Source organism: Limanda limanda, chromosome 7 (assembly GCF_963576545.1).
Source record: "Limanda limanda chromosome 7, fLimLim1.1, whole genome shotgun sequence".
In the NCBI taxonomy this organism is placed as follows: domain Eukaryota; kingdom Metazoa; phylum Chordata; class Actinopteri; order Pleuronectiformes; family Pleuronectidae; genus Limanda; species Limanda limanda.
This window is the reverse complement of record NC_083642.1, coordinates 29,306,655-29,330,573: the sequence shown is the minus strand read 5'-3', so window position 1 is coordinate 29,330,573 and position 23,919 is coordinate 29,306,655. Positions and strand designations below refer to the sequence as shown.

General features: G+C 40.0%; 3 protein-coding genes across 3 annotated transcripts; all 3 read left to right on the top strand.

Moving 5' to 3' along the window:
* The first annotated feature begins 152 nt into the window (after positions 1–152).
* On the top strand, positions 153–7,203 carry lrif1 (ligand dependent nuclear receptor interacting factor 1). Its single transcript, XM_061074823.1, has 3 exons — positions 153–396; positions 1,517–3,041; positions 4,348–7,203. The coding sequence occupies exons 1-3, from the start codon at positions 359–361 to the stop codon at positions 5,203–5,205; spliced, it is 2,421 nt and encodes an 806-aa protein (XP_060930806.1). The 5' UTR covers positions 153–358; the 3' UTR covers positions 5,206–7,203.
* A 1,583-nt stretch (positions 7,204–8,786) lies between these two features.
* On the top strand, positions 8,787–15,427 carry LOC133004884 (uncharacterized). Its single transcript, XM_061074434.1, has 3 exons — positions 8,787–8,899; positions 11,110–11,640; positions 13,893–15,427. Exons 1-3 carry the CDS (start codon positions 8,891–8,893, stop codon positions 14,298–14,300), a joined length of 948 nt encoding a protein of 315 aa, XP_060930417.1. The 5' UTR covers positions 8,787–8,890; the 3' UTR covers positions 14,301–15,427.
* Positions 15,428–17,390: 1,963 nt separating this feature from the next.
* On the top strand, positions 17,391–22,763 carry LOC133005106 (insulin-like growth factor I). Its single transcript, XM_061074687.1, has 4 exons — positions 17,391–17,531; positions 19,159–19,285; positions 21,931–22,118; positions 22,569–22,763. Exons 1-4 carry the CDS (start codon positions 17,391–17,393, stop codon positions 22,761–22,763), a joined length of 651 nt encoding a protein of 216 aa, XP_060930670.1.
* Positions 22,764–23,919: the final 1,156 nt, after the last annotated feature.

Here is a 23,919-nt window from a genome sequence, read left to right as displayed (position 1 = left end):
TAAAGACCATCTCTGGGAGTCTGTTGTTAACATATAAACATTGATGGATGACCAGAACATCTAACGTGCAAATGTTTGCGACGTTGTCCACACAACCCACGTCACAAACAGGAAGTCGGATGTGGCAAACACGAAAAACAAACGGAAGCCGAGAGGTGCAGTGACCGAAGTGTAAAGTGGGAATTATTAGATCGAAGGAAATGGACTCGGGGAAAATGCACGCGACTCCGTCTTCTGTCGTGGGGACGCAAACAACGCGGAGATTCAAGTAAACACAGTTTACGGATCACTCTCCAGTTTGATTGAAGCTGCTCACTTGGGAACATCACGAGTCCAGTTTCAGGGATTGTCAGGAGTCATGTTTCCTACTCGTAAGCACAAGGATGCAGTTCCCAGGTACCGTTCTGATGATCCTTCCCATGTATTCCAAATATTTCAATATTTCACAGTTTAACATCTACGTTTGTTCAACTTCAGGTCTATAACATGTCATTAGCATTCTGTGTATATTAGTTTGCTTCTTTTACAACCAGATCCGTTTGAGGTTTTGATCACAATCATGTGATAAAAAGCCCATTCTGTTTATTAATATCCCTGGGTGATTCTAACATGATCTACAATCTAATCATTATTAGCCTACAGGAGTATTCAACCCAACATGGAATATGAAACCCAAACCAATAGCTCTTTTAATTAGCTATGCAGCTTCACAGTGAGAACAGTCAAGTAGCTACTGCTAGAGAAAGACGGTGATCAACTTTATTTGTATAGCACCTTTCATACAATAAATGCTGCTCAGTTTGTCCTAACCAATATAGATCAAATCAAGTTAAAATGTCATTGAAACCAGATGACAGACTATAAGAAACACAAGAACATGTTAAAATTACATTTTAAAGTTAAAGAAATAAATAAGAAATGGATGTCAGCATGGATATGTTGCATGATGGTCTGGACCTGGACAGGATTTAGCCCGACCCTCCTAACTAAACATACATTTGGGTTAAGAGGTGAAGTTGACGTGCAACACACGACTGTAACAGACGCAAAGCAGCTTTAACATCAGTTAAAGTAGCAGGTCCCACTTGAATTGACAAGGTTAGATACATTCTTAAACTTATTCTAGTTGGAGTCAAGCCATTGTTAACCTAGTTTATCAGCCTAGCCGTTTCCCTCTGCTCTTAGTATTTGTGCTAAGCTTTGATAACCATTTTCCGATTCCAGCTCTGTATTTCCATTAAGCCACGACAGTACAGCAGTGAATGAACAACTCCAGGACTCTGAATTTGAAGCAGCAAAGGGATCTTCATTCATTCCATTATTTACACTTCTAAACAGTCACATTCTCAAAATAGCTTTACTGCAGCAGTGAGAAGAGCTAAATGTGTACTCTTTGGCAATTCAGCACATAAACAACATTTTACTGCTTAAAATTAATAAACTTAAAAACTTTGTTTTCCTATTAGTATTTGCAATTTATGAACATGTTTTTGTGCTATGTTGTTTTTTCTCTCAGTGGGGCCGGTGTCTTCTACCAGGCGATGCCTGCGGTTGGAGCCGATGGAAAGAAAATCATGACACTGATTCCTGTAAAACTGGTTAATGGACAGTTTATCCAATATGAAATACATAAACCCAGTGTGGATTCTACCACACAGAAAGCTGTAAATATTTCCCCAGCAACACTTCCGATAAAAAAGATTGTCACTAATGTGTCAAATCTCTTGCCTAATCGAGGTGGATTGGATCCTGGTAATTCACGGAACAATCATCCTCAACAGCAACAGACTGAAAGTTTAATGTCCAAAGTGCCGATAATGCCTGCAAAAAACTGTGTGAACTCTATAAGACTTCCATATCAGCTGCCAGTGATGGTGAAATCTCCAGCACTCCCCAAAGGACAGCTTCTTCAGATTCCCCCTAATGCACATGTGCGAACATTGCCAGCATCTAAACTTCCTCCAGGTATCAAGAAGCAGATTTTTAATTCATCAGCCGATTCCACTCCTGTTTCAGACGTACCCAGGGTAGTTTTTGTGTCACCGGTCACCACCGTGAGTCAATTTGCTGCTCCTCCATGGGATTCTGGATCTCAGTCACCCAGGCTGCCTTCTCAGACAGAAAAAACAGCTAAAATATCAAAGCCACTCTTGAAATTGATTTCAAAGGCTTCACCAGGGCCTAACGGCCCTACAAGATGGGTAATTGAAGAAGAGGACACCTCAACTGCTTCATATGTGGATTCTCATTCTGTTACTTCTCAGATTATTCGAACAGTGGCAATGAGAGAGAAAATGGGCCAGCACTATAATGTTTCTGAGTCTAAGTTGGACAAAAATGGACAAGAACAGGATAATGCCTTAATCATGTGCAACGGGAAGGTATTTTTTGTGGCCAAAAAAAGCAGTTTACTATTTCAACAAGGAGAAAACGACTCGCCCACAGCAGCAACAACAAGTTCTGAAGTTAAGGAAACCACAGAACCTTTATTCCAACACCCTGTTGAGCCAGCTGTACCTCAAACACAGCAGGACATCAGCATAATTATTTCAGATGAGCCAGATGAAGTAATCGATCTATGTGATGACGAAATTCAAGATGACTCGCAACAAGCGCCATCAGTTAGCACGTCAGCAGTCTCTCATCAGGATGATGACAACGTAATATTTGTGTCATATATTCCACCAAAATCTGAGGCTGAGTCGACACATAATTTAACAGTTGAGACACAAACAACAATAGAAAAGGACATTGACCTGCTGAGCACAAGCTGCTCGGACAGTTTGACACAGGAGAAGAGCTCAGGTGGTAGAGCTGACGCTGATGGAAGGGATGATCTTACTGGAAGAAGATCAGGCACAGTTGAAAATGTCACACATGTTTGTGCTTCTGCCGGGACGAGTGTGAATGATGATGAGGGCTCAAACATGAACAGTAAGCAGAGCACTTCCACCCAACAGGAGGGGAGCATGGGAGGTGATGTTGATCCAGAAACTCCAGCAGATGGCAGCAGTGCAGCATATTCTCACAAACAGGAGGAGGTGAAGCCACTTTTATTGTTTCATTAATAAGGAAAACTAGTGATTTTAACAGAAATAGTTAAAAGCATTAACAATGTGATATCAACATTTTCTAATTAGGATTAACTCAATAATTAAATTCACACAACATCATTAATTAGAGAAATGGTATATTCCAGTTTCACAGATTTAAGGCTGATATCTTTGAACTATTTCTGTAGAGCAGATGCAGTCATCAAGCTTCTGAGCCAAAGCATTCTATTGCAAAACAAAAGATTGGTACCAACTGAACTCGAATTCAGTCATTTGATCTCTTACAAGCCTTTGCCCTCTGTTCAGCTTTTCTGACCACAGGTGTGTCTTAATTCCAGTGTTACATCCTTCGGAAGCTGCTTTCATAGACAGATTGCATCTCAGTGACGCTACTAGGCCCATCCCATTACTAAGGCTCCTTCAAATGCGGCTGCCAAATGCGCCCTTCCATCACTGTAAAATGAAGGCTCTTAATAGTTGGATCCTTTCCGGCTCGACATAGGGACAGCAATTAGGATTCACTGCGCGTCATTGACAAACCATTTAGAGGTATAGGTGCCGGCAAATTACGAGATGCCCGATGCTTGAGTATCAGGCTTGAAATAAACCAAACAGCTAACAACACTTGAAAAATACCAAGGGTTAATAAAACTTACTCAACATGTCCAACCTTAGCTCTTTATTAGGCAACAGCAATAAGTTTGGGTCAAGCTGGTGATGCAGATCACCTGAAGACCGGACTGTCTTATTTCAGATCGGCCTTTGGGGTCTATGCATTCCAAAAAGAAGACGGCCTTTGTTTGCCGCGTCAACCTTGTCCTACGAAGGATGCAGGCCCTGAGTTGAGACCCACTCCACGTTTAAAGTACCTGTTTGTCACATGGTCCCCTTGCTCCTGTAATGTGTTGCTGTTAGGGATGATCCATGAAGAAACTGATGGCAGTAGACCAGTGATATGATGGGATGGTGAAACACTCTCCTCCTAAGTAACAACAACACTTTTCACTCACAATTTTGAACACATTGAAAAATAATTACAAATATGAAAGGTTTGCTTTTAAAGTCTTATGACACCATATGCTAACCTCCTGATGCAATAATTTGCTGGGCAATGAACTAAAATATATTTTATGATGATACATCCAAGAAACTAAACCAAGAGTATGAATTGTTTCATGTAAAAATAGCCTTAGGTTTGCCCTCCCAACATTTCCACTTCACGATCAGTATCTAAAAAGAATCGCTGTTTCTCATTTTTAAGAGTTTTCTGTATTTTCTGTTTTTATATTTGCAGGCCCTTCCAGGTTGTCAGACATCTTCACCGGCACCTCCACCCTGTAAAATGGCTGACCGTCAGCTGAGCAAGATGTTTGGGATTACAGGTGATGTGAAGATTTGCCTGCAGAGGATTGATGAGGCCTCAGCTGGACTTGCAGAGGCTCGGAGTAGTGAGTTTGTAAACTCAGCAGAGGATCAGCATGAACCAGCAAATAGGATGAAAGAGAAGGAACTCTTTCGGCAGGACTTCTACAGGTCCTGTGAAAACCAGAACGATGATGGGAAGAGAGAGGAAGTAGTAACTGAATGGGAACAGCCAGCAGATGCAGCCACTGTAACTGCTCACACAGCTGTCATGTCTCTTGAATGTGCCGTTTTCAAGCTGAACACAAAACCTCTCTCTGAGTTGGGTCAAAGTTCACCCAAGGGGGTGTCATGTGATGTTGAAAACACAACATTGATCGGTTATGTGGAACCGATTGATGAGGACTTCCTCAAATCAAACGAAATCGCAGAGTTGCAGGATGTAATAACCAAGCGACAGACTCAGACTTGTGTGGACCTGAATACAAACACCAGCAGAATAGGAAGGACGAGGAAACGCACCATGTGTCCATGTTGCGTCCCTGGTACTCCGGAGCCTTCAGTGAAATTCAAGTCAGAGGAGCAGGAGAAATGGGCATGCAGAACAGAACAGATCAGTAAAAAAGGGATACGAACAAAAGCTGCTAGAAAAGGTGTGATAACATCTGGAAACAGCTGTCTCACAGTCAGAAACAATCAGAAATCTAAGACTCATGAGGTTCCAGCCGGGGACAGTTTGTCCTCAACATCCATGGACACAGATGAACTGCATAGAGACAGACAGATCTAACGACTCAAAGAGCTTCTGAAAGAGAGGGAGGCGGCTTTAGAACTGATGGAATATGGAACAGCATGGGCTGAGACAAGTATCACCTTCCAAACTAATATTCTAACAAATATGCTAACGTGTTTTAAACAGTTTTTAGAATATCATTTGTTTTATTTGTTCTTTGTGAACCAACTCTAGGACCATGAGTCAGAATACACAGGCCTTTTGTTTCACAGACATGCAACACAGGGCCAGGTCTGAACCAAAAAAGCAATCGCTGCAGGACGCATTAAACTTCCGTTTGAAGGGCGTTCGCTAGCTCACCTTCACTGCTTTCAGACATGCACACGAATGTCAGAGTGAGAGCCTCCAGAGTTTCTGGGGGCTTTCCCTGGCCAGGTCCTTGTAGAAGTTGCATAATGTCTGATTGACACGATGTGACAACACATGAGGTGATCCTTCGCAGGATTAAGCGTGAGTGAGTGGATGTGTTGACGGTTCTAACAAGCGACAGATGCCAATTTTTTTTTTATGATATCTCGAGATAAAAAAGCTCCGCCATACAGCATTTGGTCATAAAGGTTGACGCCTGTGTTGATGTGCAGTTAACAAAAGCACATGAACCCTGGAGCAGAATTGACATGTCCCGTCTTGTTTCCGCCTGCCACACCACCCCTTCTGTGTTGGTGTGAACATGTCTGAGTGCAGAATCTCCTGCTGTGTTGTGTATGTGTCAAACGCAAACTCCTGACAAAGTCTGGACCCAATCCTCAAGAGACCGGAGCCTGAAAACAGCTGTAGTTGCGCAGACGCCTCAATACATTGATTTCTATTGGCTAACACACATTTGGTTCATAGTTGTCAGTTACTAAATCTTTTGAGTCTTGAGTTTTAATTGGCAGTTGTTGGTTTAGAAACATGTGCTTTTCTACCCCTGTTTTGAGTCAATAAAATTTGTTTTGTATAGCTCAAAATAACAAACATTATGTCAAGCAATTAAATAGTAAGGTCGAGACCTTAAAAATTAAAGAGAAACCCAACAGTTCGCACAAAGTAGCAACACTGACGATTATGGAGAAAAAACTCCTTCCTTATCTGGAAGAACCTCTAGAACCAGACTTAATGTGGGCGACCATCTTCCTCAACTGGTTGGGTTGAGGAGAGAAAATTGGAGGAGAGAGAAGAGAAACAGTTGTGAAACCATCATATTTAACATTGATTCAAATCTCATTTACAATGTGACACACTTTATTCACTGCTTCCTATACGCCACCGCTGCTGCTCTTCCACACACACACACACACACATGCTGCGGTGGACACAGTGACTGTTGGAACAGAGGTTCCAGCATTCACACTTTGTTTTCCTCTTTGGTCATTTTGTTTTGTTTATGTATCTCGTCCATGAAAAACCGCGCTCATGCAAAAAATTATTTCCAGGTCATGTCAGAAATGTGAGAAGAAACATCTGCTGCATATTAATGTTTTATTTCAGTCAAGTTCATTCGGTGATCTATATAAAAATGCAAACAATCATCTAAAATGGAACAGAAGCCGCAGGAGATGTGATAATATTCAGCAGGACTACATGACAAATGGCAGCATTATTATCGCAAATAGAACAAGACATATTGTGAAGATGACGCCATGTCTTTGTCTGCCAAGGTCAACAAAGGTATGGTAATTAATTACTAGAAATGTGATAACAGATTTATATTTTATATACTAATATTTGTCTGAGTAAAGATTTGCTTCAAACAAAAACTTGATCTCTGCAACAGAATTTCTACGTAACATCCTTCATCTGAATCCTGTTGTTAGCACGCCTGAGTGGAGAATCTCGTGCTCTGTTGTTCATGTGTGACAGACAAACTCCTTAGAAAGCCTGCACGCAATTATCTGGACTTCCTTTATGTCTGAAAACGGCTTGTGTTTTTAGCAACTCAGCCTAAGAATGGTGATGTGGTTCACTTGACGTTTTGAAAGGTGCTTTATAAATAAAGTTTATTATTACAAACAACCCCTGTGTCCAATTCTCAGCAATAGCTCTATGACTTGCTCTTTTCAGTAAGTCATTATGCCGTCCATTACCACAGGACCTCAGCAAATGGTTATAGAAAACCTACAATGGCACCAAAGTGGATCAAGATACAAAATGCTGACATGAGATGTTCATATTTACAGGTGTTGCAAAAGAACTGGAGTCTGGGCCACAGATGCTGATCCCCCACTGTGGGAAACAGCTGATCTACTACTGCCAGCATAACAGTGGCTCAAAGAAAGTAAATTGTTGTGGAGAATGTTGAAGAAATGGCTCATGTGTTATATAGACTACAGAAGAGGGTTGGATATCTCCTTCCTTTGGGTTCCTGCTCAAAGGTAGCTACTTATGTCTCTACAATTTGCACCTCTTCTGCTGGCTTTAGGTTTGACACTGCACTTCCTGAAATCTATAGTGATCGCACCATTTGATGAAGGTAGATGTTTGGACCTGTAGAAGAGGGTTCATTGGAGAACTTGACTTTTACATAATAAAAAGCAGGGAGGAGAGGACACTGCCCTGTGGGATGCCTGCATTTGAAATGGTGAAAGTGGACATTTCTCCATTCACGAATACCTGCTGGATTTGTTCTGTTATTTAAAAAAAAATGTGAAGATACAGTCAAATCTGGTCAATTAATTTACAATAAGAAGCCACTCAACTAAAATGTCCTTTTAAAAAGCTAAAGAGAAAAAATGAGAAAGTTTACATTTTTTTTAAATATTGAAAGTAAAGCACAGGTTGAAACCGTCATAAAGGATCATCTGCGTAAAGAAAAAGGCGAACATATTTGGTGTAACACAGTATTTAAAACATGAGGGCGTTGGTAGAACATGGAGAGGGAGCCGTGAGAAAGATTTGGTTATTACCTGGCTGAGAACAGGACATACAGGTTTACATCCAACACTGCATTCTGTACATACTGTGATAGACCAGAAATAATTAAACATGTACTGAGAGATTGCAACAGGTATCAGCACTAAAGGGTTGGAAAAGGACAACAATACTGTGGAGAATCTGCTGGGAAAGACACCATGAAATGTATGGTAGTTTTCTAATTAATAACTAGAGTAACAGGGATATGTTTTCCAGCCAATTAACTGTTCAAGCTCCAGTACAGCAGGTGGAAGATAATACCATCGTTAAAAGACAGCAACACAGAAACGTGTTGGTGGTAGTTCTGTAAACAAAAGGAAGAAAATGAGAAAAGGCGGAACAGGATTCAACGTTACATGAAACAGGTTAGCACCAGCCCAAAACTGAAGAGCACACAATACACTCATATGATGAATCACCTGTTAAGTCACCAAGGAAAGAAAAACACTCTGACTTTGAATTGTATTTCTATTTAATCTTATCCACACGCACATTCAAAAAAGTTTTTTTTAAAAGCACAGAATTTAATAAGAATAATGCAGGGAACAAAGTCATATTTAAAAGGTTTTAGAAAGCACGAGAAATAAGGAAAATATCAACTCTTCTGATCGAAACTTCCCAGAAGGTGGCGGCAATTCGCCTGAAAGTTGTTTGCCACCCGTCATTGAAGAAAAAGACGAAGAAGACGAAGATAGAGAAGAAGAAACAGAAACAGAAGAAGAAGAAGACGAGGAAACAGAAACAGAAGAAGACGAAGAAAAAGAAACAAGAAACAGAGAAGTCGTGGTGAATGAAGAAGGTAAGAGCAACATTATTGTGAACAACAGTATTTAAACACCTTCAGCTCAGAGGTAAGCTGAGGTGAAATAGCTGCCTCATTCAGAACAGACATATATCATTCCGCCAAAGCCTGCGCTTTATGACCAGCGAAAATGTTTAAACTAGTCCAAGTTATACTGTTACGATCCTGTTCAGCTGGGCCACTGGGTCGTGTCAGTATATGTATATATTAGGGCTGTCAAAATTAACGTGGATTACCGCGGGATGATTCATTTGGGGAATTTACGCGTTAATTCATGCTCAGAATGAACTGCTCCATGTACCCATACCCACCCACTCGCTCACAGCGACACCCGGTCGGTCAGTGACTTTGTAGAAGAGCAGTGAAACACAGAGTTTCTCTGGTCTCAGCTGCTCAGTGGTCAGAGCACAAGCTGCAGTTGGTTTGTACCGAGCTGGAGTTTCTGTGTCCTCCTCCACTCTGCTCTCAATAGAATAATACACACTCATCACTAGTTATCAGGATCTGGCGTCTCATTTATAACCGTTTGGATTTATAAAAAACAACTTGAAGGGAAAATGTGGGATATGGGAAAGTGGCGATGCAGACGTGAGGAGGTGAACTGAAGCCAGATTATTGATCCACTTCATCATTTAAATTAAAACCAACAGTTTTAGTTACAAGATATATGTTCCATACAAACCTTTTAATCGAAAAATATGTAAAACAACTTACAGCAAATTAAACAGCGGAGTAACAGAGCCGAGTCATTAACAGTTTTTAACAATATCTTCTAACACTGTGCATGTAGCATCAAATCACTGCAGATTACTTACAAGAAATTAATAAAAACGATTCACTTTCCAAATAATATCCCAGCGTGATAAATACATAAATATATAAATACTGCCCTGACACTAGTGCGTGATTCTGTGTGATGGATGAACGTGAATGTAAGGATGAGGAGGAAGCGAGAACTTCAGCGGTGTTTGATCATCGAATGTAGATCCTATAGATCTGTGATTTTTGTTCTGAACTGAATCCAGTATCACACAGATTGACCGACGGAACCAAACAGTCCGTGTACAAACACGAGCCTTTAATAATAATTCGGTTAAATTCTACATATTGAGAACATCACAGCTGTCTCTGAATTTAGTAGTCCTGCAGTTTTGGATGATTAAAATACTAACAGACAAAACAACACGTTCCCTAAAATTCTGAGAGGTTGTTTTTTTGGCCTCCACATGAATCTTTTTTTTATTTCAGGCTCCGTTTATTTCTATCGTACTCATGGTTTGCATTGACCATTTATGGTTGAAGGGGGCATGTAGAGGGCGGAGTATGAGGCTAATCCAAGTACGAACGTTTCCAGGTGGACTGTCATTTATGGTTTTATAAATCAGAATTTTCTCTTGCCTACGCCATTTCCGGCTTGTGTGCGCACATACGCTTTTAGTATGAATCCCAAGCACTGTGAATGAGACCCCTGAAGCTGCTTCATTCTCCTAAGAACCTGATGAGCAGAAAAAATAAGAAACTTTTGTACCAACACGTAAAGACTTTGGCAATAGTGGAGAGTATTTGTTAATCTACCTTGTGTATCGCTAATAAAACCATTTGAATTTGATATCCTGAAGAGTAAGCTGTATTCTCACACTGAGTAAATTACTGTTAACATCAGAAGGCGACAACACCGAACTAGAACTCTAGCTCTGAAATTTTACTTGTGATTTATTTATTTAGAAATGTAAAATTTAGCAAGCTTATGAGAAATTAAGGTTTAGTCTCATCCCTTAATTTCATTTCCAAATAGGATTGGGCTGAGAGCCATCATGATGTTTAGTGAACCTGTTCAACACTGACAGAGCAGCCTGCCACGTATAAGCTATAATATCAGTGTCTACTATATAACAAAGAAGAATTCAGTGGGAACTGGATATAGTGATCACAGATATGCATGTGAATACAAGCAACTATGAAGAAAGATTTTACTCATTTGACAAAAGTGTTGATGATAATGTGGTGATCGTTGTTGATATTGTGGTGTCATTTCAAACAAATTGATGTGTAACCTTTAACCCGATTTCATTGTATTCATTGCATATATTATAATATGCCATTTAAGCCCAACCCCATTTCTAAACTTCAATATTTAACAGGCAAGACATGAAGGGCGACTCACTCCGGCTCTATAATAAAAGTCAGTGTGTTTTGTGTTTACACAGGGAAATACACAGAGCATGGATTCCATCAACAGACTTGAAATCTTCATCCCAGGTGAGGCTAAGGCAAAAACCATCGATCTGTGTAGTTTACCAGCCGCATTGCTCAAAAGAATGGGCCTCCCCCTGCATGACTCAAAAGACTCCAAGAAACTGGCAATATGGATTAGTCCAGCAGTCTTAAGGAGGAAGGGGCAGAAACTACTGTCCAACACAGGAAAGGATGCACCAGAAATCGCGTCCTCATTGCTGGGCAGAAGGTTCCGGACTCTGACGGGTCCTTTCAAAATGCCTATTTCCTCTAGCAACCGTGCCATTTCCAACATGCTGAAGGATATGAACCAAGGGAATACGCTCAACACATGCAAGTCTCCCACCTCCTTGTGTCCCCGTGGCTCGCCACCACAGACGGGCTTCTCTGCTATTGTCATCTACCATGGATGCATTTACCTGTGCATCAGTAAGAACAATCCAAGCAAGGGTCGGAAAGACACTCCCTCTACTCACTCATTGTCATCTGAAAGCCAGAAGAAGGTAACTTGACATTTCACTTGGGGAAGTACCAGCATGGGAAAACATGACAATTCATTTGACATGTATAGCTTTACATTCACACAAATACATTCTCATTTCAAAATCCAATCCTTTTCATTTTGAACTAACACACCAGAAAACACATGATACGATATTTCACATTCACACTGCATGTTCGGGTTTAAAGGAAGCAGATTATACAATCTGCAGTTGGTTGCTTGGCTGCATAAATACTGCTAGGAAGGAATCACGGTGATGATGAAAAGTAAGAACATCGATTTTTGTTTTCTCGCAGCAACAACGCAGATAAATTGTTAGTTACACCAAGTGTTTGTAATGATGACTCGGGAAGACAACATGAGTGTGTCAACGTTTCAAAAAGTCTGTTTCATGGGTTTGAAGACTCAGGAGAAGTGTAGGACTAATTTTGAAACAGTTTGAAACCAAAACTTGTTTGGTGTGGAGTGGACGTAGCTTTAGCATTGGAAGTGAATCAAGACTCTTTTTCAGCAATGTCCTGCGAATGAACTCCGGAGAATTGGGGTTTACAGCACATAAACATCGGCGTCGGCTCTTATCACCACAAACTCTCTTCGTCTGTTTCTTCCCGGTGTGTAACACTGCTTTTTGATCCTTTTTAAATTTGTATTGCATCTGTCGCCTATTAGAAAAACTATGAACACACCCACTCACCTGTGGTGAATCCTGCAGAGGTTCTGCTGCTGTGTTCTAGCATTGGCTCCTACGGACTTTATGGTGACTTTACACTATGGAATTGGCCGGAGAAAGGATGTCCGGAGGATCTCGAGAGTTTAGTGCACACTGACATTAGTATTCAGATACGTTGCTTTTAAAAAGGAAAAAAAATATTTTTAGTGATTGTTTTTGATCGCTGTAATGGATAGGAGAGAGAGTAAGCTGTGAAAGGGGCATAGAGAGAGAGTGTGGGAGGACATGCAGAAATGGCCGTGGGTCGGAATCGCCTTGTTGGTGCGGCAGCTCCACCAGGTGAGCTATATCCAGACACGTTGCTTTGAAAATGTTCTCTTGGATTTCTCCAATTGCTCGTGATAATCTTTAAAATGTATTAGGGCTGGGCGATAAAACGATAGTGATAATTATCATGACAAAACTTTAAGACATGTGTTTTGACAGACAACACGAACCACCATGAGAATAGCGCCGCGCTGAAGCAATCATGTGACTGGAATAGAGTTACAGCGAGGCCAGGTTAGGTGGATGCACACAGCACTGAGTTTCGGAGCAGCAGCACATGTTCTAATGATGCAGCTCCCGCATAGGAGGACAACTCTGCAAAGATTCAGTGCCAAAACATAATCGAATCATGTTTTCAGCTATATTTATTGTTCCAGCGTTTTTTGACCACTGAATAATTATAACCAGCGCTGCTCCAGGACCAGGACATTAAAGGTCGGGTCATGCTGTGCAGGAGTCTCTGTCAGTGTCACCGATCCCAAGTTATTAGGGCACGTACAGGACCGACGTTTACTTTGTGTTTTTGACATTTTTGACATGTTTAAACCTGCTACACGAGACGTAATGTGATGTGCACAGACAGGAGGACATCAGGGTTCAAGGGACCAGAACGATCCGGAGTCATAATCCGACACCATAGATTAATAACTATTTTAGAATATACAACTAAATGGTGAATATCCGATGTGATTATCAGTTCATGTGTGAGTTGGGACAGAGACGAGCAGACACATACACAAACACACACACTCCTGCAGATAGAAGTTTCTTCTTGCAGCTTATGACGCAGAACAGTGTTGCAGAAGAAGCGACGCCCCGTTTATCCAGGAACATAAATATGAATTCTGCAGGTTTTTATATAGATCAGTTTTAAGTGAGATAATTAGAAAACATCAGAGGACACAGAAGCAGAGTAATGTGCCTCAGTGGTGCTGATTTAAGTTAAGAAACGATACAGCTTTAATGATCCATACACCGGGGAAATTCAGGTGTTGGAGCAGCAGGCACGTCATTATGAGGTAGACAAGAGAATGAAGAAATATAAAAAGGCAGTAGAATACAAAAAAAAGCTGATTATAAGGAAATGATCATGATGAGATGTATCAACCTTGACTGGAGTTGAATTTATTTCACTGTAGATGCTATATTTTCAAAGTAAAGACAATAGAATGTACTTGTTGTAAGTCTGTGGACAGAATTTTCGGTTTACCATTTTCCAAAAGTCTTATATGATACTACCTTATGTTGTCCTCCAGGAGCTGCACAATGACAAAAGGCCCAGGAAGATGCGCACCACAAATAAGAATGTGTCCTCATCCAAGGCTGCAGCAGCAGCCCCAGAGCCAGCCTGGTTTCATCCTGAGGGGGGCCAGGAGGTGGGAGCCAATGAGGACAGTGGTGACTGTGAGATGCAGGACCTGGCCAGTGATGAAGCCGAGCGCACTAGTCAAAAAGATGAGGGGGTTGGTGATGTGCACATGGAACGTGGTGCAGTGACACTCAAAAGCAATCAAAGCTGCACAGGGAGGGAGTCTCTGGGCGCCAACTCGCTGGTGAGGGAGTGTGACTTTGATGAACTGGTACGGGAAGAGAAGATCGCTCAAATGAAGGCCAAACTCCGACTGAATGAAGCTGCACTCAACAGTTTTCATTCTTCACAGTAACTGCTTAGTCACACTCAGTAGTAATGATGTGTCAGTTTCACAAAAAAAATCCCAATTTATATTACAACTTTGATAGATTAGACACCTACTTCTTTGCTTTTGTGTTTACCACTTGGTTTCCTAGGAGAGACCCCTGTGAATGTACGGGAACAGGAATATCTCCTGGACTGTTAATGGGATTTCGATATGTTTGTTGTTTTTTAAGAATCAGTTGGTTTTAAGCACACATGAATATGTGTGGTTTATGAATGACAATGTGACTTGTATTCAATATAAATTTGAAGCACAGAATAATCTGAAAATCAGAAACCAGTGTGCCATGTTACATGTAACCATGTTAATAACCTGCTAGTTTAACAGTTATCACATTCCCTTGACATTTGCTCTAGATTAGGATTTATATTTTTCCTGAAACCTGATTTGCACAGCCATCAAGCCAACTTAACAAATTTACATTTACATACTGCTGTTGAGGTTCTAAAAATTGTATCTCCTCTTGAATCATGTCTCACTTTGTTATTCATCAAATGTTCAGTGTGTAGGATTTAGTGACATTTGCATCTCATCTCAGCCTCCCTTTCCAAATATGAAAGAGAACCTGTGGCAGCCTTCAGGTGTTATAAAAACTCAAAAGTGTTTGGCTTGTCAAGTCTGGGCTACTGTAAAAACAAAACATGCCGGCCTCCGTAGAGGACCTGCGCCTGATGTAGATATAAAGGGCTCATTCTATGGTAAACAACAATTTGTACAATTTAAATTAAAAAAATACAACACAGGACTTTATGTTCAATTTCTGCAAATTATTCCCTTTGACCTTATATCTTACCTTTAAAGTGTAATTGCATGAACCTCCTTCAAGGGTCAAAAGTGGGACTTTTCGTCTTATAGTTGCCCTGTGGCCTTGAAAGACTGAAAACTCCAACAGAGCGATAGAATTATAATGATACACTGACTGTTTCTGTTTGTTTACTGTCATGTCACTGCTGACACAAGGTTTACTATTGTGATGTAGTTCTAACTGAGAAAAAGCATTATTTTTGGATCACTTCTATAGTCTGCTAACATTTTTTTGCTATCTGAAGAAATTGGCCTGTAACGAACCTGAAATAAACCCAGCTGGCAACACGGTTATAGTGATCAGAATTTGTTTGGATCTGAAGCCAATTTTCATCACATTCACACAGAAGTGACCTCTGCACTGTTTTTCAGTCATTAACTGCCACATAGCTGGCAACAGATTTCCACAGAATTTTACAGCATTTTCTTCATTCATTAGCCGTACTGTTTATCTGCAGGGGCAGGAGCCCACCCCAGCAGACTTTGGGTGAGAGGCAGGGTACTGCCTGGAAAGGTCACCAGTCCATTACAGTGCTGACACAGAGACAAATAACCATTCATGATCACATTTACTATTACGGTCAGTTGGAGTCTCTAATGAACCTGACTGTGGGAGGAAGTCACAGGGCTATCCACAGACTGGATAGCACTCCATTATCACTTCAATAGGTTTTGATATTTTCCAGATGAGATAGGAACTATTTCAGTTTTTGATTGGTTTATTCAAATACTGCCTGTTGGCAAATTAGCTGAAAAAGAGAGGTCCTCACCATAGACTACATAAAAGGAGGGAGGGATGGACAACATGATGTCTGCCCGTCAAAGCCAAAGCATCTCGATCACCCCCTAGCGGCTGGCGGCAGTATATGACTTTAACCCAGTCTCCTTTTGGTTAATGGATGGGACATGGACCAAACTGAAGGGTGAAAGTACATATCATTTTTTCTCTCACAGATGGTTCTTGTATTTTTAGGTAGTTAACAGCACATTGAAGTATGTTCAATTTTTTTTAATTTATTTGATGCTATAAAACAGTGTGAAATGTTGTGATTGACAGCTGAGACTGACTTGCGATTGACCAATTTTGTTTATCAATTGCACCTCGATCTCGTCCTTCCATCCCCTGATCGCTACTGGACAGTAAGATCATCCATCTTTGTGAAGTCCATGGTCTTCTCCAGCCAATGAACGCCTGCATCCAAGGAGAAGAATTATCTTGTAAGCCCTCCTACGACAGAACAACAGGCTCTGTTTTCTACTGTTTTGATATGGGATGAAATTTATTTTAGTTTGGCCTCAGAGTTGAGATCTAGAGAAAATGGGGCTGAATACATAATAAATCAATGATTGTTGGACAGTTTAACAGAAGTGTTACGTCTGTCGACAGTTTTACCACAACACATTGGTGACTGTGGCTCAGAAGGTAGTGCAGGCCGCCCTCTAACCAGATTGGGTTGGGTGTTCAAGCCCAGTCTCCCCTATTCTTCATTCTGAAGTGTCCTTGGGCAAGATACTGAACCCCAAATTGCCCCTGATAGCTGTGTAATAGTAAGAGATAGTGCTGCACATCACATTAGAGACTATTTACATTTCAGTATAATTATTTTATTCCTATGGCTCTAGATGTTCTCAGGTCACACATGTACCATTCTTGTTAGTGCAATATATCATGAACAGTGGGAAGAAATTTCTTTTAAAGCCCACTCCACCCCAGACACAAAAATGTATATGCTAATAATGAATTAACAATGAAATGATTTTTAAAAAACGAATATCTAATAGGAGAAACCGACTCGCTAAATTCTAAGTGAATTGACCTGTTATACTTTTTAATGTTTATGTGTTATCAAACTGATGAAGAGCTTGTTTTCATGTGCTATTGTTTTGTCTTTCTGCAGTGCTGTGCTCTCAGGGCCACTTCTTTCAATTCACTGTCCAATAATCAACAGGAGGGAACTTAGTGCTGCACTGTTTTCAGGGGGACTTTGTCTTAGAAAGGTTCATGATCCTTTTGGAGGGTGCAATCAGTGTTGTTGAGTTGTGTTGTCCAACACAAAATAATAGAAAAACCTCAAAATTGAATCAACGGATCTAAATCAGTTTTAATACAACCAGAACATGAATGAGACATCATGGGATATCATGTTTGTGAGTGTGTCGATACCCTGTCACATTCACAGTAGGAACAGAGCAGAACAAGTTCAGCCGAAGTGACAGTATGTTAAATGGTGTCATATGAGTTGTGGATTAGATATGAGTGAGGGGGAGGAAACCTCAGTACTGTGGTCCTCCCCTCAGCTGCATGAGTATAAGCCTGCAGGTCGGCTGAGGTACGTCCCCACAGACAGGATGCACTCCACATACTGCTCCTCTGCCAGACCATCGACACTCACAGTAAGACCTGCTTTCACTCCGCTTGTAACTCTAGATCAGGACTGGCAGGAAGTTAATGATGCCATGTTGTAGCACAGAGAACTTTTCTTTCTCTGTAGTGCTGACATTAATTTGAGATTCTAAACCTTCTCTTCTCTGTGTCCACACTTGTGAAACTTTATGTCATGGGACCATTGTTTTTTTCCTCTAATGCCCCAAGAACCGACTGATTTGTAACTTTACTTTCAGTGGTTGTCAGTTGGATTTAATTATAGGAAATTTAGAGAAAAGTTAATTTGGTTTACTCGTATGATTTTTTCTACTGCAAAGCAGAACAGCTGAACTTGCACAATTGTGCTGTCTCTTGACAAGTGCAGTGTCTGTTCTAAACCTGCCTGTTTAAAATGTTTTTGTCCTGTGTAAATACTCTGGAGCTACTTCAGAATTATTCCTCCTTAAACTGTCACCTGTTATTGTTTGTGTGCTGGATGTTGTGCGCAGAACTTTTTATAAATAGTCTGGTGCAGAGTGAAGAAAGAAAACTTGTGTTCATCCTACCTGGTCTATCTGCAGTGAAGATTTTATTTTACTTTGAAGTGATTCTATGAATGATACTACTATGACAGAGATCTGCACTGGGGACACCCGTAAATGTCTGTGTCAGTCTGACATTGTAAAATAGAATAATCAGATAATCAAAATGATCAGGTGGGTCGAGTATTATTGCTCAAGTGCTGCCAGTTGCTATAGATTATCAGAGGACGTAGAAGAAGACATGGTCAACTCTGTCCACAGACTGAAGGCAGATACTGCTACAGAGTGCTGGTCGTTTGTTTATTCAATTCGTATTAATATTTAAAATATCACTTTTGTTGAATTAATCATTCACATATTTTATTAGAAAATAAATTAGAGCAATTTGTCGTATTCCTCTATTTATTCAAACTTATATTATTATTATTATAATTTTAGTCAAATTTTAATCAAATAATTTACATTTCGGAACAGGACAGAAACTGGATTCATACCTTGAACCACACCTCGCTATCCTAAATGTATTGAAATGTCTATGTATTGAGTCCACTGAGAGCTCACGCTCTCCATGCTCAGTGAAAAGCACAACTTGACATCAGTTACATGTGGGGATGCGATCATGACCATCTTTGACTCCTGTTTGAATGAAACAGGAATCTTGCAGTATTTATTGTATATCAACTCTGATACAATGTAATTAAATAAGAAATTTAAAAAATGAAAAAGTGACCACTGACCATGATTTCATGGGGCAGGGCCAGGATTTTTTATAAAATTTAAGGTCAAAGAGAAGAAGCTTATGGAAAATCATAATGAATACATTAATCTGTAGATTCCATTGTAGAGGCATTTTTTGGGTTTTGATGTAAACAGCCGATAAGAGGGGGTGATAATGTAAATAAAGGTCCTAGCTGAATCCAACCAGGAAAGTTAAGGCATATGGTTGACACCTCAAACTGCTTAGCTTAGCCTGAATACATGAATTCAATATGGTATGTTGCAGATTTTGTATTGAAGAGTTCGCTCTGAAAACAAGTCCAAAGATACCAGGAGCAGGATGACTGAGAATCTTCACAGATATTTTTTGTATTGAAGTTTCTATTCTCATCTTCAGGTGTTGTGTGTGCAGCTCATGTGTCTGGCAGGCTGGCCCCTCTCCTCAGAGGCAGCCAGACTCCGCTGTGGTTCGGATCTCCTCAGTGACCTCATATTTGTGTGCGGTGATCGCGGGATATATTTAGGTAAGTCTATCTTCATATTATCCACTATCTATCTAATGTCACCAAAATAAGCTTTTCTAGTAGACAAGGTGATAGTTGTCAGTTGTGCTGAGAGTGGCAAGGTCAGGTGTCTTTTGGACAGTTTATAAATAATCTTCCTGTAGTATCTAACCTCATTCAGGCTCTGGTCATGTCATGTAATCAACATCACCAACTATTATCAGAACCATAATCAACATTTGATGTGAAACATACAAAAACAACATCATTCATATCCCTGTTTGTGATTATCAATGCAGGACGTTTAACAGTGTCAAAGTCTGTCCTTGTCATTTCTTCACTGAGGTGCAGGTGTAAACAGTATCAGACTTTTAATGGAGACATGTATGAATTTCTGCACCACATTTCAAATCAAGTTATTACTAAATTCGAATCAAATAATTTTTTTCTTAATCATTTAACGATTGAAGCCTGCAGTAAAACTGCAAAGATGTTTTCAGATGTGTATTCAGAAAACATTAAATACTCATATTTCATAAGTGGACTATACTATTTTATAAGAGAGGATGCCAGTGTGGATCTGTTGCAGGACAGTTGCTCTGGAGAGGACACTTGTACCTCAGCATTAAAAAGTCTTTAATAGCAGTGCAGAGATGTAGTTAATCTGAAAAATGTCACAGAAGATGCTTCACTCACCTTTGCCTAAAAACGTCTGTCCACCACACACAACGTCCAGGTATTTATTTCTATCCTGTTGCAGAATCACGTCTGATCTGTCAGTAGATCTATTGTCAGTTAAGCAGCGTCTCTTATCAGGCAGTCTATGTACCGAGTTACCGAGAACAACACAAGCAATAATACGTAGCTATTTTGATCATCAAGATAATTTGATCATTTAAATATTTTTATTTCACCATGTTGGACAGACTATTCTGGGTGTCACAGGTGCAGATCTCATGTCATAAGTTGTGTTTGAAGATTGTGTTGATGGCTGACATTTAATGTATGGAAAATAACATCAGTTGAATAAATCATTCAAACTTAGATATAAAACACACATTTGAACATTAATCAAGCATATTTGGTCTAATTTGATGTAATATATTGTATAAAATTGGTAAAGAGAAACATACCTATACCTTGAATAAAACATTTAAACTAACAATTTAGTTGCACTTAAATGGCACTTACTTATAGCACTTTGTAGTTTTTTGTAGGCTTTTTTGAAGAAATTTTACTTTTTGTTCTGGGTTTGTACCCTCATGGTTGAATGCACTTGTAATTTGATTTGGATAAAAGCGTCAGCCAAATGAAAACTGTAAATGTAATGTATATTTTGGAGATATAAGGATGACACAAAGCAAATTCAGTTTCATTTAAAAAAACAAACATTGTCTATAAAATCTTCACTGCAGATAGACCAGGTATGATGAACACAAGTTTTCTAACTTCATTCTGCACCATCCAGCATGTAAGCAATAAAACATTTACAGTTCATATGTTGTCAATTAATCATTCATGACAGTATTGGACTCAATACAATACTATTCTTGTATGACTCTATATAATGTAGATTTTAATCAATATAAAAATCACCAATGAGATCAAATGTTATCAGGGTTATTCCACCCTTTGTGCAACACTTTCTCAAGCAGAGGTGTGCAATAACACAGGTATGGTCATGGTCATGGTGTCCACAGTTAAACATTGTAGTTATTCTGAGCACCTTATCAGCTCCACGACAACAAATCATGCCCTGTTTATGTATTTATATTAAAATAAACCTAGGCCTCAGCAGTAAACTAATATATTCTGATTGACTGTACTATCAGCGATAGAAATGCATGGCATTGGATCAGCTGGCTGTTGGAGTAACAGGGGCCAAACACTTCAGAGCAGATTTGATGAAGTTAAGAATCTTGAATAGTTCATTATTATGAGATTATAATTTCTCCCACAGAACCAATAGAATTACCAAGAAGCCCTTTCACCTGATTACCTTCCCCCTGTTCTGACCAAGGCCACCCTCTCCATCTGCTATCAGACTGGTGGCAGTCCACCAAAACTGGTAGCGTGCTAACCAGAACACCGTGCCTCGGTGTGTGATAGCTTTATTGTTAAAACACTTGTTATCTGAGATGGGTCCAGCTTTCACACTTACAACGAAGAAGAGCACACAACAATTCAGAGTAGGTCCATATACTTCACATATGATTGTGTTGTGTTCTCCAGGATGGTTTACCCCCATTTCAAACACACTTTAAACAAGATGTCATCAGGTTTTGGTTCCTGTCTGTCTAGTAGATGTTTCACTAGTTCATTGAAAACTGACCTGCTGGTGGCACTAGATAAAATGCTAAAGCAGAACAAAAACAAAGCCAAACAATGGCCATGTGCAAGGGAATTTAAAGACGACAACAGTCTGGATATTCATGTTCCCCATATACCCCAAAACTGTCTCTATCAGAACAACAACCACCTTTCACAACTGCTAACTCATTAGTCTGACTGTTTAATCCAGTATATGTGAACGGCAGTGTGACGAATCAGGAGAGGTTTTTTTCAGAAACATTGCATACAGACTTAAAAAGGTTTAATTCGTCTCCGTTTTTTTAAGTCAGGAAGATACTGCAGCCTGACATGAGTTGCCTGGTTTACCTCTTCAGGGAAAGGAACGTGGTCTGGTTACGGTCCTCGGCCCAGAGGGAAGGGGATAGTAGATCAGTGCTGCCGAACAGGTGGCTGTGACCTTCAGCATCTGGAGAAGTACTGTGCCAAACCAAAGAGCCGGGAGCAGACCACCGCTTGGCCAGTCACAACCACAACAGCACACACCACGACACAGGTAGATATGGTAAGAACTATTTAATAAAAAGTCATCTTCACTAAATGTTTACTTACTAACTTTATACACAGCTGTCAAAAGCACTGTATAGATTTACAAACAGACCAATCAAAGACCGCTTAAACGAGTGCAGGGGTACAGTCCTTCCTAACTTACGTGTTCGATGTACTCACAACCACGACCACCACAAAAACCCCAATACCCAAAATCTGAGAAGGACACAGAGAAATTGTCCCACACACACCACAACAAATACAGCTAAAGGTGCAAACAAATTCAACATAAAAATAATTAGTTTTTATACCACACACAAAACCAAAGAACACCCTGTAAGTAACTGATATCCCTGATAAACTCTTGTGGAACAGTTCAGGTCCCACAGAGGGCCAAGGTTTCCCTGCTACCTCTGAGCTCCATGTCCTTGAATCAACTCTTTTTTGTCCTGTCTTTGTTTTGCAGGCACAGCAGTTCGAAGCAGTATTTCACAAGAAACTTTTGGAGCACCTGGGTGCTCCCAACAGTCCAAAGAGGGAAGCTTATAGAAAAAATAAAAAACAGCCTTCAATCCAAAGGAAAGCCAAAGTGCCCTCATCAAAAAGGAGGATTAAACCAGCATTTCCAACAGGCCTCCCTCTTACTCTGAAAGAGCGATGAGATTTAACCCTTGACCCTTGACCTCATGGAAATAAACATATCTATAGTAACTGGATTGGAATCAGAGGGATATTTTGCTGCTCACAATTGCCTTTTGTTTGTCTCATGACAAATTATATCTTATAGCAACATGACTAAATTCCAGAGGTGGGAAATAATACATTACAAAAACATTGTTACTGTACTCTTTCAGGTATCTGTCCTTTACCTGACAAACTTTACTTCTACTTCCTACAGTTCCACACAAATATCCGTAGTTTCGGCTTCTTACATTTTCAAACACCATTACTTTCATTTTAACGCATTCGATGGGAATTATTCGCAATTTTTTATATTTTGCATCAACGAGCGCCACCTTCCCAACATTAAGACAGATTTCAACCTAAAGGGACAGTAACACAGATAAGGTTATTCCTATTATCAGCGTATATCATTCACAACACAGCTTTAAAGAAGAATCAAAAACGAAACAGACAGGAGAGGGAGATGCGCCTCTTGGTTGCAGCAGATATCTCTGCTGCAACCAAGAGGCGCAGCAGAGATATCTGTGCCGAGGAGTAACAACATGGAAGAAATTAAAGAATCCAGCGACATTAATAATAACGTTGATAATGTTTACGACAAAGCAGAGCAACACACCATTCCACATGACTGGCCTCATGTAAATTTATAAAACTTCACTCAATACAGCCTACACATTTCCTTCTGGATATTTTTTATAATTATAAATTGTCATTTTTTATTTCATTTGGAGTAGAGTTTCCTAAGTTAAACAGTCTGTGTTCTATATTCAGTTGACACGATTCTCAGTTTGATTTGCACAGCCGGTGGAAAATGTTTTACTTTTATACTTTGAGCACATTTCAGAACCTATACCTTTACTTGTGTAAAAAAGGTTATAGTTTTACTTGAGTAATTTTCAACTCAAATATCTCTTCCTCTACTTAAGTAAAGAATGTCTGTACTTATAACACCTCTGCTACATTCTGACCCGTTTCTTCTTAGGAGAAATAAGGAGCAAGAGACTTCAGCAGGCCTTTTCAAATAGTGGCCCATGGGCCTGATGCGGCTGCCCTTTTGAAAATGTCCATGGCATGCAAGACTGCCTGCAAATCAATCTCTCTTGTGTAAGATGTAATAAAGAGATTTTTAAGGT

Excerpts from the sequence above, each read along its gene's own strand:
- LOC133005106 (XM_061074687.1), top strand. The coding sequence starts at position 17,391 with ATGAGTGAGGGGGAGGAAACCTCAGTACTGTGGTCCTCCCCTCAGCTG. Across the intron at positions 17,532-19,158 it reads CCAGACCATCGACACTCACA|GTGTTGTGTGTGCAGCTCAT; the intron begins GTAAGACCTGCT and ends TCTCATCTTCAG. Across the intron at positions 22,119-22,568 it reads CCACGACACAGGTAGATATG|GCACAGCAGTTCGAAGCAGT; the intron begins GTAAGAACTATT and ends TTTGTTTTGCAG.
- lrif1 (XM_061074823.1), top strand. The coding sequence starts at position 359 with ATGTTTCCTACTCGTAAGCACAAGGATGCAGTTCCCAG. Across the intron at positions 397-1,516 it reads CACAAGGATGCAGTTCCCAG|TGGGGCCGGTGTCTTCTACC; the intron begins GTACCGTTCTGA and ends TTTTTCTCTCAG. Across the intron at positions 3,042-4,347 it reads ATTCTCACAAACAGGAGGAG|GCCCTTCCAGGTTGTCAGAC; the intron begins GTGAAGCCACTT and ends TTATATTTGCAG.
- LOC133004884 (XM_061074434.1), top strand. Across the intron at positions 11,641-13,892 it reads CATCTGAAAGCCAGAAGAAG|GAGCTGCACAATGACAAAAG; the intron begins GTAACTTGACAT and ends GTTGTCCTCCAG.